The sequence below is a fragment of the Antechinus flavipes genome, chromosome 3 (genome assembly GCF_016432865.1).
Source record: "Antechinus flavipes isolate AdamAnt ecotype Samford, QLD, Australia chromosome 3, AdamAnt_v2, whole genome shotgun sequence".
Taxonomy (NCBI): domain Eukaryota; kingdom Metazoa; phylum Chordata; class Mammalia; order Dasyuromorphia; family Dasyuridae; genus Antechinus; species Antechinus flavipes.
The window spans coordinates 49692489-49710828 of NC_067400.1; the positions used below are offsets into that span (position 1 = coordinate 49692489).

At 33.2% G+C, this 18340-nt stretch overlaps 1 protein-coding gene across 1 annotated transcript in view; it reads left to right on the forward strand.

The window, feature by feature from the left end:
* Positions 1-18340, forward strand: part of SLC9A9 (solute carrier family 9 member A9) — a 719994-nt gene that overhangs the window by 228952 nt on the left and 472702 nt on the right. The window contains exon 6 of the mRNA XM_051983329.1: positions 10684-10789. Coding sequence (XP_051839289.1) covers positions 10684-10789 — 106 coding nt within the window. The remainder of the gene's footprint in view (positions 1-10683; positions 10790-18340) is intronic.

Genomic DNA, 18340 nt, shown 5'->3' on the forward strand with positions numbered 1-18340 from the left:
AACAACTTTAGCAAAGCTTCAGGATATAAAATACACACAAAAAATCAGTATTTCCATATATTACCAACAAAATCAAGCATCAAGAGATAGAAAGAGAAATTCTATATAAAATAAATGTAGACACCATAAAATATTTGGGAGTCTACTTTCTAGGATAAACATGGGTACTATGAACACAACTTTAAAACATTTTTCATACAAAAGAAATCAGATCTAAACAAATGGAAAAATGTTAATTATTCCTGGGTAGACCAAGGCAATATAATATAATATGACAATGCTACCTAAACTAATTTAGTTGCTAAAACAATCAAATTATCAAGAATTATTTCATAGAGCTGGAAAAATAATAAAATTCATCGGGAAGAACAAAAACTCAAGCATGTCAACATAATTAATCAATGACAAAATATGAAAGAAGGTAATCTAGCCATACCAGATCTTAAACTATATTATAAAACAAAGTGATACTGTTTAAGAAATAAAGTGATAGATCAGTGGACTATATTGGATACAAATTACTTCATTATAAATGGCCATAGGAATCTAGTATATGACGAACCCAAAGATTCAAGTTTTGGATACAAAAATTCATTATGTAATAAAAATTACTGAGGAAACTGGAAAACAGTATGGATGAAACTATGTATAAAACAACATTTCATACTATATATGATAAGGTAAAATTGGTACATGATTTACACATAAAGTGTGATAATATAAGCAATTTAAGAAAGCATGGAATGGTTTATCTGTTAGATTTATGGAAAAGAAAAGAATTTAGGGCCCAAGAAGATAAAGAGAGCATGATAAAATGTAAAATAGATAATTTTGATTATGTAAAATTAGACCATTTTTATACAAACAAACCCAGTGCAACCAAAATTATAAGGAAAGCAGAAAAAGGGAGTGGAGGGAGAAATTGTGGCAACAAATATCTCTGATAAAGGCCTCAAACATATAGAGAACTGAGACCAATTTACAAAAATACAAATATTCCCCAATTGATAAATGGTCAAAGGATATGCAGTTTTCAGACAAAAAAACTAAAACTATTTATAGTCATGTGAAAAAATATTCTAAATCTTATTCATCAGAGAAATGTAAATTAAAACAACTCAGAGGTACCATCTCACACCTCTCAGATTGGCTGACATGACCAAAAAAATGAATAAGTTGGATATTGGAGAGGATTGGGAAAACTGGGACACCAGTGCACTATTGGTAGAATTATGAAGTGATCCAATCATTCTGCAAAGCAATTTGGAACTATGCCCAAAGGGCATATCTTTTGATCCAGCAATACCCCTGCTAGGTCTACATCCCAAAAACATGCCAAAAAAGAGGAAAAGATCTATATGTGCAAAACTACTTATAGCAGCTCTTTTTTGGGGGTGGTTATGGAAATCAAAGGAATGAACATCAATTGAGAAATAGCTAAACAAGATGTAATATATGATTGTAATTGAATATCATTGTGCTATAAGAACTGACAACAGGGTAATTTCAGGGGGAAAAAAAAGAAAACCTGGAAACACTTAACATGAACTGATGCGTAGTGAAGTGAACAGAAGTAGGAGAACATTGTGAATTGTGAATGATTTAACTATTCTCAGCAGTACAATAATCCAAGAAAATTGCAAAGGACTAGTGATGAAATATAATATCTACCCCTAGAAAAAGAATGGATATATTTGATTATGAACTAAAGCATGCTATTTTTCACTTTCTCTTTTTAAATTAGATTCTTGTTGTACTAAATGACTAATATGGAATTGTTTTACATGATTTCACATGTATAAACTATATCTGATTGCTTATTGTTGCAGGAAGGGAGGGGAGGAAGGAAAGAAGAAGAAAAGAATAGAAACTGGAACTCAAAATGTTTAAATTTTTTTAAATTACCCTGATGTTACTCTCAGTTATAAATGTAAGTTTCTTCACACTGGTTAGCAACACAAAAAGAAAACCGACCTTTCTTTGGTAAAAAAAGATGCAAGTTTATAAAATGTTATGTTTTTTTTCAAAGAAAAAATTGTTTTTAATTTTAACATGCAGAAAAAAATAGAACATAATTCACGATAATCTTCTTTCTGAATAAATAATCCTCAAGTATGAAGTAATTTAAAAAAACACAAAAAACAAAATAAAATTGAAGTGACATGATCCCATATTTTAATGGGGACAGCAGCTTAGCCAAGGAAAATCAAACTCAAACCTAACTCTAAGGACTGAGTATAGACATTTGATTGATTTTTTTTTAGCAGTAATACTAGAAATACAAAGTTCCATTCTTAATATTCGCATCTCTGAATATGTTTCTCAAAAATATTGAAACAACTGTGAGATTTGAAGTCAGAAGTTCTGAATTCAAATCTTACTTTTGCTACTAGCTGTATAACCTCTTTTTTTTGATGGTTGAGAGCATATTACTGATTTTGAATCACTTGGATTTTTTTTTTAATTAAAGCTTTGTTTAAATTGATTTATTTTTGCTGAGGCAATTAGGGTTAAGTGACTTGCCCAGGGTCACACAGCTAGGTAGTGTTAAGTGTCTGAGTCCAGATTTGAACTCAGGTCCTTCTGACTTCAGGGAAGGTGCTCTATCCACTGTACCACCTAGCTGCCCCAAAGCTTTCTATTTTCAAAACATATGCATAGATAATTTTCAGCATTCACCCTTGCAAAACTTTGTGTTCCCAAATTTTCCTTCCTCCCATCTCCTCCCCTAGATGGCAGGTAATCCAATGTGTTAAACATGACAAATTCTTCTCTACATATTTCCACAATTATCATAGCTGCAGGATCTTGATCAAATAACTTTACCTCTGTGCCTCAGTTTCTTCCTCTGTAAAAAGAAACGGTTGGTTGAGGCAGTCTCAAAGATGCCTTAAGCTCTACAGCTGAAGAATTGAAATAATACTAAGGCAGTAAGCGGTACTGTGACTGTGTTTGCTATAACAACAAAATAAATCTTTGAAACTCAGATGGATTTCTGGCTGTTGCTCCCTGACTAATATCCACAGAGGAGCATTTCTTTATGCAGTCTCAAGAAAAGCAACCCCAAACGAGCCACACCTTGTATCCCAGGCAAGATTCTATGCTACTGCTGCTATTAATTCAAGATGACTCAACATGAAATGATGTGACCAGGTGCCCAGTGGCTTCATCAGCCTCCTCATGGGTTCTTTGCTCCAGAAATTCATGAAAATTACGTGTGAGCATGACCCCTATCAGAGAACTATTCACGGTACTAATTTCAAAGCCCTGAGCATAGAGGCTAAGTGGGTGGCTGTATAATTTTCTCAACCACCTAGTTGACTGTGCTCAGATCCCAGCAAAATTCTTCCTTGTGGGACACAGTAGTTATCTTTATCTCAGCCTTGTCCCATTTCTTGCCAGAGTAGATGGGAATGTGCAGGGTAATCACTTTCTCCATTGTGTGGGATATAGTCAATGAAATGGAGTTCAGTTCTCTGTACTGAAGGAATGGCTGGTGCAGCAGAGTGCTTTTTAAAAGCTCTTTCTATTGACTTAAACGTCTTTCATCCTGATGTTTCAAAGGAAATCAGTGGGAAGATGCAATGGACCTGTACAATCCAGTCCAATGGGTGGGACCTGCTGCTTTTGCATAGCAAGTCAAAAACAAATAGAGCTAAGAACAGAAACCAGGTGTTTTCATCCCAATTTAGAGGCTCATTAAATCTTTTGGGGGGTAGATCTAAGCACTAGATTGAGTGTCGGGGTGGAAATGAAATCAGTAGCTGTGTTTTCAGTACCTTTGACTAGAGCAAGGATTCCTAACTTAAAATCTATGAACTTTTTTTTTTATTATTTTGTTTTCTTTGGTTTTTAGTATGTTGATAACCATATTTCAATATTATTGGTCTCCTTTGTAACCTCTGCATTTCATATTAGGCAATTAAAAACATTATTTTGAGAAGAGTTCCATAGACTTCCTTAGACTCATAAATTCTCTCTCTCTCTCTCTCTCTCTCTCTCTCTCTCTCTCTCTCTCTCTCTCTCTCTCTCTCTCTCTCTCTCTCTCTCTCTCTTTCCTCTCTTATTCCTCTCTCTCTCCTCTCTCTTTCTTTTTTTTCTCTCTCTCTCCTCTCTCATTCTCTCTCTCCCTCTTCCTCTCTCTCCCTCTCCCTCTTCCTCTCTCTCCCTCTTTCTCTCTCACTTGCTCCCTTGCTCTCTTCTTCTCTCCCTCCTCTCTCTTCCTTCCTATCTCTCTCTGTCTCTATTCCTTTCTTCCTCTTTGTCTTTGTCTCTGTTTCTTTCTCTCTCTGGCTTTCCTTTCCCATCCCTCATCCCCCTCTCTATTCACCCCTTCCTTTTTTTTCCTTCTCCCCCCCATCTCTCTCTCTATGACATAAATATATGCACACACACACACACACACATTGAGAACCTCTGGAACTAGAATAAGGTGTAATATTACACTTAGTATCAAGAGACTTGCATTGGAATCCTCCCTTCAACACTTATAAACTATGTGACCATGATTAAGCTCTTTAGCATCTCTGAGCTTCAGTTTCCTTCTGTGTCAAATGGGTGTGATAATTCTACTTCCTACCTCATTAGACTATTATGAAGAAAGAGTTATGTTAATCTTGTGCTGCTCTGCAAATGTAAAATAGCATGACAACTGCATGATTTTATGCCAAAATGTTCTTCTTTTAATGCATTTCATTTTCATTTCATATAGTCCCAGTATGAGAAAAACATCATTAATTAAGCCTTAGTGGAGTACTTTACTCTGCTTTCTAAACTAAAATATTTAAAGACAGAATCTAGTCTCTAGGAAAGAAAGTGGAATGTATGTTGCTTTGAATTCTAACTTCCTGAAATCTCCAAAAAAAGAATTAATGACTGGCTCTGAAAGGCTACAACTTTGGAGGGATGCTGATGTTAGCCCACTTGTGATACAAGACTAGCCCAGTTAGAATATTGGCCCTCTTCCCATTCCAGGTGAAATGAAGTATATAGACTCTTGTGTCAAGAAAGGAATAGGGAGTGTATTCATGAAGTTTACTTCTGTTTACTCTTCCATCCCCAAGGATATAATTATTTAAGGCCTGATTACATAAACTTAGTCAATGAAAATGCATTTATATTTCACCAGCTTGTCTGAATTCCACAGGACTTTAATTTCACATTGGAGTAAATATACTTGTACATGGTCACCATTTAGATCAAAGCAAAAATCCCTTAGTTAAAGCATTAAACAATGAGCCTTAGTAATAAAAAAAAATCATGATTCATTAGTCATTTGAATTTTCTATTTATGCTTCCCTTACATTAAGTGTTTTGTCTTTATAGGAGTCAGATGTGTCTCTATATTCTCCCTTCCCCAGGCAAATGGAAGTTTCTTCAGGGCAATTGTCTTTGTAATCTAAGTATTTCCCACAGTCCCTTGCAGTAATAGACAGTATAAGTGGCTGTTTATACTGAATCAGAGTAAATTTGATGTAAAAGAATTTTATAAGTGACTATCATGTTTTGTACCTGTGTGACTTTCTACAAATCATTGAACCTCTCTTGGACCTTAGTTTTCTCATCTGGAAAACAAAGGAATTAGGCTGGAGGATCTCTGATGTTCTGTAACTCTCTGGTATGAATCCTTGAGCAACTGTGACTGTACAGCAAGGGTTGTGTGTGTTAGGGAAATGGGCCTTAATTTTATTCGATTTTTGTGTGAATTATACACCCTAAAGTGTATTAGATTAAATCGAAAGGAAAAGTTGAGAATGGGGGAAGGGACAATTAGTTGATTCGTTAATTATAGTAGTAGTGGCAACAGTAATAGTTGTAGCAGAAATAATAGTAGCCATTGTGTAATAATAGTAGTACTAATAATAATAGTCACATAGAAAGAATAGTAGTATGTTTACATGTAGAAGTAGTCAAAAAAGTCGAAGTAATTGTGTTAGGAGTAAGTAATTATAGTGATAGTAGTAATTGTAATAATAAAAGTAATTGTAATAGAAATAATAATAATAGTAATTGAAGTAGTAGTAATAGTAGCAATAGTAATAACTGTTGCAGTAGTAATAGTAATTATACTGATAGTAGTTGTAATAGTAGTAATAACTAATAATTACATAAATAGTAGTAGTAACAATAATAGTCATTCTAATAGTAAAAGTAGTAGTAATAGAAACAATAATACTGTTGCAGTAGTAATAGCAATTATACTAAGAGTAGTAGTAGAAGTAGTAATAATAGTAATATTAGTGATTGTACTAATAGAAGTAGTAGTAATAGTAGCAATTGTAGTAGTAATTACTATTACTAGTAGTAGTAGTAGCAGCAGTAGAAATATAGTAATAGTAGAAATAGAAATTGCAGTAATAATAGTAGTAATTAACATAGTGCTTTTAGGTTTGTAGACTTTTATATGAATGATCTCATTTAAACCTAACAACCTCTATGAAGTAGGTGCTATTATTATCCCCACTTCACAGATGAGGAAATTGAGGTGGAGAAAAGTTAATTATTAAGGATTCAACAGTTCAGCAGCCATAGATAAAGTATTTTACTAAATACACTGTGTTGTTCTGGGGACTGAGATACAAAGTTCAAATCACCTATAGTCCTTTCTGGTTCTAAATCTATGATCCTTTCAATTAGCCTTTCACAAGATAATTTGAAAACTTGAGGAGATCTGCATCTATTCTAGACAATCAAGGAGAGAAAGATGAAGGATGGATATAGATGATATCATAGAGCACAAGACTTGGAATCAAGAAAACCCAAGATCAAATTCTGTCTTAGATAATCTCTAATTATGAGACTCCAGGCAAGTCATTTAATTTCTCTCCCATCTATAAAATTTGGATAATGCACCTTCCTCATTGGTTTGTTGAGTCAAATTTAAAATTCTTTTCAAAACTTAAAAAGTACTTCAGGCAGCTAGTTGGTGTAGTATAGAACACCAGCCCTGAAGTTAGAAGGACTTGAGTTCAAATGTGGCCTCAGACACTTAACACTTTCTGGTTGTGTGACTCTGGGAAAGTCACTGGGAAAATCACTTAACCTCCATTGCCTCAGCAAAAAAGAAAAAAAAAACTTAAAATAATCTATAAATACTAGTTATTGAATGCTAGATCTTAATGTCTGTCTTACTACTATTCAGTCTCCTTTACTGGATTTTTCTCCAGGTCAGGCTCTATTCTGAGCTTCCTTCTCTGTATTATTCAGTTTAGTAATCTCATCAACTCCCATAAGTTCAATGATCTTTCTATGCATATGATTCCCATTTATCCAGTCTTATTGTCCCTTGTGATCTCATCTCCTGTTACCAACTGCCTATTAAATGTATTGAAGTGCATATCCATAAATGTCTCAAACCCAACATGTCCAAAACAAAACTCATTATCTTTCCTCCAACCCTCCACTCTTATGAGTTCCCTTTTGAATTTTAAAGGTATAAAACATCTTTCCCCATTGCCAAGGCTTACAACTCCAGTATCATCCTCACTTGTACTTATTCTGCATTTACAATCTGTTGTCAAGTCTTATCATTTTTGCCTTCACAACATCTCCCCTTCCCTCTATACACACGACTACAATTGTGGTGCAAGCTCCCATCACCCTACACCTGGACTATTGAAATAGTATTCTCATTGGTCACCTTGTCTTAACTTGCTCCACATGTCAGACCTTTGTCCCCTCAGCCAATAAGATGATTTTCATGAAGGGCAGATCTGAACATGTCACCGTTTCTTCTTCATTCAACAAACTCCAATAGCTTCCTATTACTTTCACATTCAAATATAAAAATTCTCTGGTCTTTAAAATCTTTTACAACTGTGCCCTCCTGCCTTTCCCAGGTTCATACACTCTATTCCTCTCCATACAATCTTCCATGCAGCAGTACTGACCTTCTTGCCAATTTTTATATACAACATTCCATCTCCTGGTCTCAACCATGTTTACCAACTGTTGCTCATACTCAGAATGCTCTTACTCCTCACCTCTACCACCTGGTTTCCTAGGCTTCCTATTAGACTTGGCTCAAATTTCAGCAGCAAATAATCCTACCACAAACCCCCAATCTCAGTGCCTTCCCTTATAGTCCTATTTATACTATATAGATATAGATATATAGCTATACATATACATATACATATTTGTCAATTGTTTACATGAAGACTAGTGTTCTGTAAAGTTAATTGGTTTAATTCAAGAAAGATTTGTAAGGAAAATTTTGGATGGCAATGGATTACTAATTATTATTACTGTTATTACCATCAATAATTATAGTATTGTTTACCTTATTAGAATGTGAACTTCTTGAAACCAGAGACCATATTTTTGCCTTTCTTTCTTTTTCCAACATTAAGCACAGTGCCTGACACATAAAGTGCTTAAAATGCTTGTTGGCTAAAGACTTTTATGACTGAGAGGTAGTATTATCCATTCTGCAGATGAAGGGATTGGTTTAAATCATCAGAATCAAACTCAAATTAAAAGAGAAGCTGCTACTGATTTCAGAGAAACCTGGAAAAACTTACATGAGCTGATGCTGAGTGAAGTGAGCAGAACCAGGAAATCAGTGTACACAGCAACAAGATAATGTGATAATCAACTGCCATGGACTTGCCTCTTTTCAACAATGTGGTGATTTAAGGCAATTCTGATAGACTTCGTATGGAAAACGCTAATAGCATACAGGGAGAGAACTGTGGAGGCTGGATGCAGATTGAAGCATAATATTTTCATTCTTTTGTTTGTTTGTTTTCTTATGATTTTTTCCCCTTTTGATATAATTTTTCTTGTACAACATGATAAATATGGAAATATGTTCAAAAGGATTGCACATATTTAATCTATGTCAGATTGCATGCTGTCTTAAAGATAGGGGGAGGTAAAGGGAGAGAAAATTTAAAACATAAAGTTTTACAAAAATGAATGTCAAAAACTGTCTTTATATGTATTTGGAGAAATAGAATACTATTGAAAAAGAGAAGTCACCAGACTGTCCCTGAAGGCCCCTTATTGACTTAGAAAATCACAGATCAACATTTTCTATGTTCTATTATATTTTTATTTATTTTGTTAAATATTTACCAGTTACATTTCAATCTGGTTCTGATTGTGAGCAGCATATTTAACATGTCTAGTTTTGATGACCTCAAAAAGATTCATTTCAGTTTTAGGCCTAGGATCCCATGAGTTAAGGAAAGATACTACTATTTACTGTATCAATGGACAAATGGAGTCAAAGTATAATTGATTACTGAAGTCTTACTGCTTTAGTTGTCTTCAAAGCTCAAGACCTGGTTTCAGGGATTCATAGAAAATTGGTACTTCAGAAGATAAGCTTTGGTATTTGCAGCATAACAAGAAGGGAGAAAAAAATATATACACAAACATACTCCATGTACCAAATGACAATACGACAGAAAGAGGGTCAACCTCAAAAGAAACTTACCTAGTTTGAGAACTGCCAAAGATCTCAGACACATATCTCCTCAGAGAAGGGGTCAGAATAGGGAATTTTTATATCCCCAAAAATGGGCTGGCTTGAGAACAAGTAATCAATACCAAATGTGGGAAGGGGATTCCTAAAAAGATCCAGATGTGTAAGGGAGATTCCCAGGGTCACCTATCAATACCAATTAGTCTGGTAGGAGAGTTTCCTTATCAAGACTAGAAATTGGATGAGTCTAAGTTGTATATGTGAAACAGCTGGAAAAGAGTAAGTCGTAAGTTACCACAATTGGTCTGAGTCTTATCCAGTCAAAAATTCTGATCATTAATTGCTTGACATGAAGTTAGAATGAGTCAGAGCAGAAGAAAAATACAACCTGTCATTGTTTATATATTTTATGAGCATTAGGACCACTTAGTCCAAGTGATTCTATATTGAAGTCCTAGTATGATAATATCAAACAGCACACTTAAAAAATCTCAGTTATCACACTGACATTAGGATATTTGAGCTAAATCTGAGACTCCACATTGAAATCCTAGTATAATAACAATATCAAACAATACATTTGAAAAGTCACATTGACATTAGGATACAAGAGAAATCCAGGACTTCTGAAATCCATCTTTGTACCTTGACCTCAACATAGTGTGAGGACATTTGGTCCTTTTCAAGCCAAAGGGCAACAGCCAACCTTACTTCCTTCTCATAAATAAAGTTATTTGAATCTCCTTTATCTGTTCCCTTCCACAAAATACTATAATATAGCAGCGTGATTATTTAATTAATCAAACAACAAACATTTATTAAATACCTTCTGTGTCCCAGACACTACACTACATACTAAGAATGCAAAGTCAAAGGGGAAAAAATGGGCTCAAGGGAGAGGAAATGAAATTCTCTTGGGAGAAATACCATGATCATAAATAATTTTATATAAAATATGGGGGTGGGAAGTGAAAAAGCAGCTGGGAGACAGAAGCACAAAGATTTTCATATCTTTACTAAAAAATTGGGGTTGGGCTGTGGGATTCTCACAGCTCAGTTTTGAAGGAAACCAGAAAAACTAAAAGGTGGAAATGAGGGGCAGAGCATTTTAGAGATGCACAGTAGCCAGTTCAAAGGCATGAAAATGGAAAATAAATGCTTGGGGATGGTGGCAGCAGATAATGAAAAATTATGGAAATGGTGCCCTACTCTCTGTTACTTACTTGTGTGTGTATGTGTTTGTTCTTTCCTAGTGACGGTGTTAGCTATTTTCCATGAACTACATGTTGATACTGATCTGTACACACTCCTTTTTGGGGAAAGTGTGTTGAATGATGCCGTGGCCATAGTTCTCACATAGTAAGTACAAACACCTGGATTCCTTTGATCAAAAATGAAAAAAGTTAATCCATTGAAAAACAATCCTCTATTGCCTTTTGAATATATTGTTGATATTTTTGGTATCAATAGTGTAAAACCATGATTTTTATTTGTGCTAAGATGATGAATCGGGAAAAAAAAAACTCCCAGGGTAGGAATACTTCACAGTTTTATTGATACATTTGTAATTTATAGTTTTTGAGCCTCTCCTGGTAGCATTGAGAAATGCCCATGGTAAAAAAAAAAAAAAAAGTTAGTATGCATCAGAAGCAAAACTTGAACCTGGATCTTCTTGACCATAAAACTGGCCCTCTATCCACTATGTTATATTGCTTTTCTATTTCTTATTTGTCACAAAAATACAATTTTTAAGGTGGTATTTAAGGGACATGGTCGGTTAAATTTTTAATTTCTAGGCTATTATATTATATTTATGAGGTTTGTGTCTGACTCCAACATTTTTTTGAGAGGATAACATCTCAGAAGTTGTGTTTTCCTGACTTTTCTGTCTATTTTCTAACTAATAATTTTCTATTATCTTACTAACTTAGGTTGGTAGAACCTTTTTATATGAGGTAAGTTTGGCAAAACTGAACCTGTATTTAAAAATCAGGAGAGTTTCAAAAAAAAATTTTTTTTACTATATTCTTACATGTAGAGTATTGTGGGAAAGCTTGTGTAAATCCATTCCATTGTAGGTAACATTGACTGGGGATCTTCTAATTCCTAATATAATTTTCCCCTCAACTGCAGACTCAATTTTATTTTTCTTGAAAACTTTTAAAAGCCAATTAGTGTGCTATTCTTCCAGCTTTTCCTCCTCTAATTTAGATATTTAGCACTTATATTTAACAAATGGCAATTTGGTGACCTTTCCCCAAATCAAAGGTCTTTTCTTTGGCTTTAAATGAACACCAACATTTCAGTCAGCTGTCAAATATCCCAAGGGAAAGTAACCATCTGATAATTAAATGTGGCCATACTACTATATTTGGGATGTTAATTACTTTCAATCTATTTGAGATATGTTGTGATATACCAAAGGGTATTTAAAAGTCAGTGCTCACCAGTGAAAGACAGTATGATTATAACATACAATCTTCTTCCTGCCCAATGAATTCTAAATAGAGATGTAGTCTCGATATGAACATTTTCCAAATCTATTTTATCAAATCTCATGATACTTGATCATCAGCCATGAGAGTTCTTTTATTCTTTGCAGCAGAAGTAAATTTCAGTGATAACAAAATAATAAAATAGATTCTAAATCACAGAAGCACAAGTATTAAATATTTTCAGCACAAAATTCAAGAAAAAATAATTAGAATATCAGAATCAACTGTCCAAGAATGACTTCTAATCATATGGTTATGGGAATAAAAATATGCAGTTTCTCATTTTCACTCTCTGAACTGGCAAGTTATACATTCTTCTTTAAAGGTCAAGTGAAACTTCAATATAACTTTCAGAAAATGTAGGAAGGCATCAAATCCGTAAGTGATTAGCATTTCTCTTTTATCATGCACACCAATCACTATGGTTTGCCATCATAAAGATGGAAATCTAAGAGAAAATATGGGTACCAACAAGCAAAAACTTCGGTATAATTTTTAAAGCTTGCTCATTACTTTCCCCTTAGCTAACCACAATGTAGCCTTGCTCTCTCTCCCTCTTCCTCTTCTCTGCACATATTTTTAATCATAAAATTAGAATGTAGGAAAAATGCCTCATTTCCTGACATGGCAAATTTGCTGAAGTACTTGAAAAGAATGTTTTCCTTGAGTGTTGATACTCACCTCTGGTTCAGAAGCTATTGTTGAAGCAACCCTAGCCCAGATGAGAATTTAGAATATAGACATTTCCTGAATTGTGACCACTTGAGCTTCACATCTTCAGATTTGCAAATGGACCTTTATCTGTCTCTCTCCTCATTCATCCTCAAGCAACTCCTCTCAATCAACTTCTCATCCTGGACCACAAAGCTGTTCTAGCCCAGTGAGATCATCTGCTGATGGGAACAGAGAATTCTTCAGACTCTCTCACCACTTCATTTCTTCTCCATCAAAAGTCACAATATCATAGGAGTGCAAATTTAGTACTAGGAAGGTGATTAGAAATTATTGAACCCCATCCTTACATTTTATTGATAAGAAAATAAGGGTACATGATCTGCCCAGGTCACAGAGTTAGTAAGCACCTGAAGCAAGATTTGCTCTCAGTTATGTCAGACTAAATTTATTTGTCTGATACTAGACTGCTTATGATGAAAATTCATCCCTTTCATTTTTCATAATTCATAGATACCACAGATAATCAGACATGTAAAGAGAAGTCCCCTTTTGATCCCTTCGAGCCTGAATAACCTTTTTACCAAACATCTTTCCTGATCTTGGCTCTAAAATGATTCTAAGGAAAATCATATATAGGAGACAGTTTGGAACAGGAAAAGAAGGCTGGATTTGGAGTCAGAGAACCTGGGTTCCAATCCTGAGGCTGATGCATAGTTCCTATGTGACCTCAGCAAGTAACATCACTGTTCTAGCCTCATGGATAAAATGAGGGACTGAATTAAGATAATGTCTAAAGTCCTTTCCAAATTGTAATATAGGTTACTAGATTTTGAGATGTAATCAAATATTTTACAACTATACCATCAATCTCTAAAGCCCTTGAAAGTGATCCATAAATACCATTCAGAATCTTTTCAAAAGTTTCCTTCATATAATTAATCCTGTTTTTCTTTTTCATGATTTTCAAGAAAAAGAAACCAATTTGTTTACTGAATTGTATCTTTTTTAAAAATTAAAATAATCTTTTTCCCTGCTATTTTTCTCTGCAAATCATAGTAGTCCAGTTCTATTATATAATAAATAGGTATTTGCAGCCTGGCCTGTAAGTTCATATTTTATTTAAGCATTGTTTCTTAGGAAAAAAAATAATGTGTTCCAGGTTTCAAACATCTGATTTTAATGAATGTTAACACAACCCATTTGTAAACAGGAGGCTTCCTTTACTTTAAAATTCCCATGGAATCTTTCCTGTCTGGGGCTAAGCAAAGATAACTTGATAACATCTTTTGATCTGTGTGCTCAGCTTGGCTTGTTGAATAATTCTATTTAAGCTTGCTTAGGCATGGACCATACATTATACACGCTTATTCTTTTTGATTTCAAGGATTTAGGGAGTGCCATACCAGAAGTATGTATTTTTCTATGTTAAGTTGGTATATTTGGGTAAAAAAAAAAAATGTAACCATTAAATGCATAGTTAATTCACATTGCAAAGGTTTTTTATTTGGTCAGGTTAAAAGATCTGTTTGAGCAATAAGATCTGTAGAACCATGTATTTGTAATCCAGAGCAAATAAATGAATACAGAAATCTAAGCTAGCATTGTATTTCATCTACCCAGATTTTTATTGATTTTTATAAATCTATAAAGATAGAATTTGTTCTCATATCAATTGTCTTTACCAACAGATTATGTTGGATACACTCAACATTTACTGAGCCTTTGTTGAAATTTGACTTAAATAGTCCAGAGACGGATGGCTTTGTATAGACCACCCTCTATGGAAAAGAATCCACCCCAACAATGAATGTTTTCGAATGAATTCCCCAAATTACATACCTGAAAATAGATAAAAATAAAGTACTAAGCCTTCCTTCTAGTTAATTAATAGATTGCAACAAAGCTCTTATGGAAGATTGTCTCTTATATTGCTGTGAGATTTACTTCCCTACTTTTAAATAATTATCCTTTATTCCAACTTGCTTTCTTGTTCAGCAAGAATATGATGGATTCTTTGCTACTTTATCTAAAAATGTTGTTGTATACAATGCTGAAACAAATCTCCCTTTATCAAGAGAAGGAAGAATTTCACAGTACTGTATGTAAATGCCTCCAGATTTCTATAGGACAAAAGAGGGCTCTCATTAAACAGATGACTCTTGAATAACAATAAACGTACAGTAGATGTACTTATTTCCTGTTAGGGAAGGACTTAAAAGGAAAGTCAGCATAAATCATTTTCTTTTGGGAAAAAGGCAAATAGATCTTCAGTTTTATCTCTTTAGATAAAAAATATTGTACATCAGCCTAGAAGTTATTACTAAAAAATATCCTTTAAAGTGCAGTATTGATAACTGCTTGATTCTCAGAGAAAATAACTTCTTGAAAGCAAATATTTCTAAGGATCTATGTGCCTTAAGGAAAATTCAGTACAGGAGGCAAATAAGGCAGACCATAGAATCATAAGGTTAAAAAGAATCTTGAGAGATCATTTAATCTCTATGTAGTCAATGAAGTCAAGCAGAAAACAAAGTAATGTAACTATAAAAGGGGGAAAAAAAAATCTTTTTGGCAGTATAACTCTAAACTCTCCCCTAGATTTTTAGTTTCCTGAGGGCAGAAAGGATATGTTATACTTCTTTAAATCTCTTAATGCCTTTAAATTATATAAACAATATGTGTTAGATGAGTAAATGAGAAAACAAATGAATAAATAAATGTTACTGAAAGTAGGGTCTTGCTAGTAGAAGCACTACATTGGGAGTCAAAAAAACTGATTTTGAATTCTGACTCTTAACTATTATTAGTGAGATCTTGACTAGGTCTTTAAATTCCATGAACCTCTTTCTCGACATTTACAAAACGAGAATAATAACACTGGGTGCCTTACCTCAAAGGGTTGTTGTGCAAAGCAAATTCAATAATATATGTTCATTATGCAGATGTAGGCTATTGCCTCTAACATATCACTGTTATTAATTTCATTTCCTTTGATGGAGTTTGGACAGAAATGATGTTGGGAGAAGTTGATATCTTGTTGTGATTGTTTTATATTTTATATTTTTACTGTTTTGCATTTAGTATTCTGTTGATTATTGAAGAAGTAGATAAAATAATCGCTCTTTGTAGTTGAATAAAAATTAAGAAATAAAAAATATTAAGTTTTATCCTCTGTGAGTTCACTGAATGCATCTTCAGGAAAACTCCTTTGCATACAGAACAACAGGGATACTATATACTTCATCTGTCTCTTAAATGATTTTGATCTTTGAACATTTGACAGAACAACAGATTCTAAAAGTTATTCTTATCTTTTTTCTTTTTTCTTTTGGAGGGAGGATACTTGTTAAATATAGATAAATTTTTCCAAGTTTAGGGTATTTTATGTATTGAATTCTTAGTTGAGTTCCATATTACTAATGTAGGGACTTATCATTGCTTATTCCATAGACATCATATAACTTCTGATTTATATTTAGCCACCTGTTTCTACATATTTGGCAGGTGGACAAATTTTTCCAGGTTACAGTAACATCAGGCAAAATGTTTTCCATTTTTTGGCATACTCTTCATTGATCAACAAGCCAATTCAAGATAATCTTTTTGTAATTTGTTGGTAATGGCCTGGTCTTCAACTCTTCCATTTTGCTAAATAAATTTACATGACTTTTTTTTTCCACTATTTTTTTTTTTGACATATTGTTAACTGAATTCCTATGGAGGTCTGTCAGGCATGCTTTTTTGTTTTTGTTTTTGTTTTTTTTTGATTCAACTCTTGGATTTTAGCCATTTTATAGTCTTCTTCTGACGATAACTGCTTTTGATTACTTTGAATAAAACCACTGATGTAGATATAACTCTTTGTGGTCCTTACTATTGTTTCATGAAGTAATGTCTGCCTGTTCAAAGTATTTCTGTAAGTTTTCTGGTTTTCTTATAAAGTACTCTAAAAATAGACATTATCTCCCTTTTTTGGCAAGTAAATATTGGTCTTACTCTGGCTGTTTTAAGGTAGTTCCTTAAGGTATTCCTATGTTGTTGTTGTTTTCTGACATTCTTTTTTCTGTAAAGATACGTTCTAAATCTATTTTGGTCTACTTTAGAGTTCTTGATAGTGTTCCTTAAGTTTGGCATTTAATAGGTGTCCATTGTTTTCAACATATTGAACATGTTCTCATTCCATTATTTCAAATGCCAATAAGTCTCTTAATATACTGAAACCACAGCTTTCTCCTTAACAATTTTATGCTTTACATCTTCATTATTAATAATAACAATAAAAACAATAACCTAAAATGGAATCTTTCATTGAATCAGTCAATCAATATTTATTAAACCTACTATATGTTAGACACCGTGCTAAAATACTGGAGATATAAAAAAAAGGGGAAAAGATAGTCCCTGCCTTCAAGGATCTTATAATCTAATGGAGGAGTTCATAATCTACAAAAGATAAGCTTACATCCAAATACTTTTATTCAGTTACAAAAAACAGTTATTTCATCTTTCTAAAGAGTCATAAATAGCTAAATATAAAATAGTCATTAGACTAGTGATTTGTCCCAAATCCATTTCTATTTGAACTCTCTCAAAAAAGAAGAGATTTTTTTTAATTAAAAAACAACAACAAAGGAGTACATAATTACAAATCTGAATCAGCTGTCACCTTGAATCCGTTAATTGTTTATCCAAATGAGTTAATTGTCTGAATTTATAAAAGGGTTATCATTAAATGACTCAGACTTGATGATCAATTCAGGCTATATAAAAAAGTGTCAGAAACTATATAATATAATTCTTCGGGTTGCAAAACTTTATTATCTACCAAATACTAAAAAAGATACAATTGAATAGTTGAAATTATATATCAAAAGCTTGCTGTTCTTCCTAAATTAAGAAATGATAAATATTCTTACTACAAATGTAGAACTTAAAATATTCTTTAAAAGTCAACAATAACAACAACCAAATCTGGATAAGAACTAGAGCACTAACACAGAAATATTGATGCTCACAAGCAATTCAGAATAATATCAACCCATAAAAAAAATTTAAGAATAATGTTTTTAAGTGTTGCCAAAAACAACACTATAATGTCCAGACTTAATGGAACAAAAAAATTTTTATAAATATAAAGACTAATAGAATCAAAATCGTAGGCAAACCAAATAAGGTACAAATCATCCCTATTTTGCAATATTGAAGATGTTCTTAAGGTGCTTTCAGTGAGCTTATAAAAGATAAATATATTCCAATACAGTTATTCAATTACAACAAAAAAAAGTTGTTTCATAAGCTGATATAATTGTCCAAGAATAAAACATATGAAATAATAATGGGAGGATAACAATTTCTTGTAGGAAATTTTTTATCTGAAAGCCATTAATAAAGATTAGAAAAACAGTTGAACTTTTTGTCAATATCATGGCAGGAGGGTAGAAAAGTAAGATGTTCCAGTCAGGATGATGTGAAAAGGATATTCTATGTTCCTTGAAATTATTGGGGTTGATGTAAAGATCTGAACAAATTCTTTAAATGCTTGCAATTGAGTTCTGGGCAAGCAATTAATTTGGTTAGTGACCTGACTAGCTTGTTAGTTAATCTATTAAAGAGAGTGTTAATCTATTAAAGAGAGTAGCATATGATGGTCATACTACGAACCATTTTAACCATTACGTTAGGAGGGATATGTATGTGTGTGTATGTGTGTCTAAATTTCTCAATCATGTCCAACTCTTCA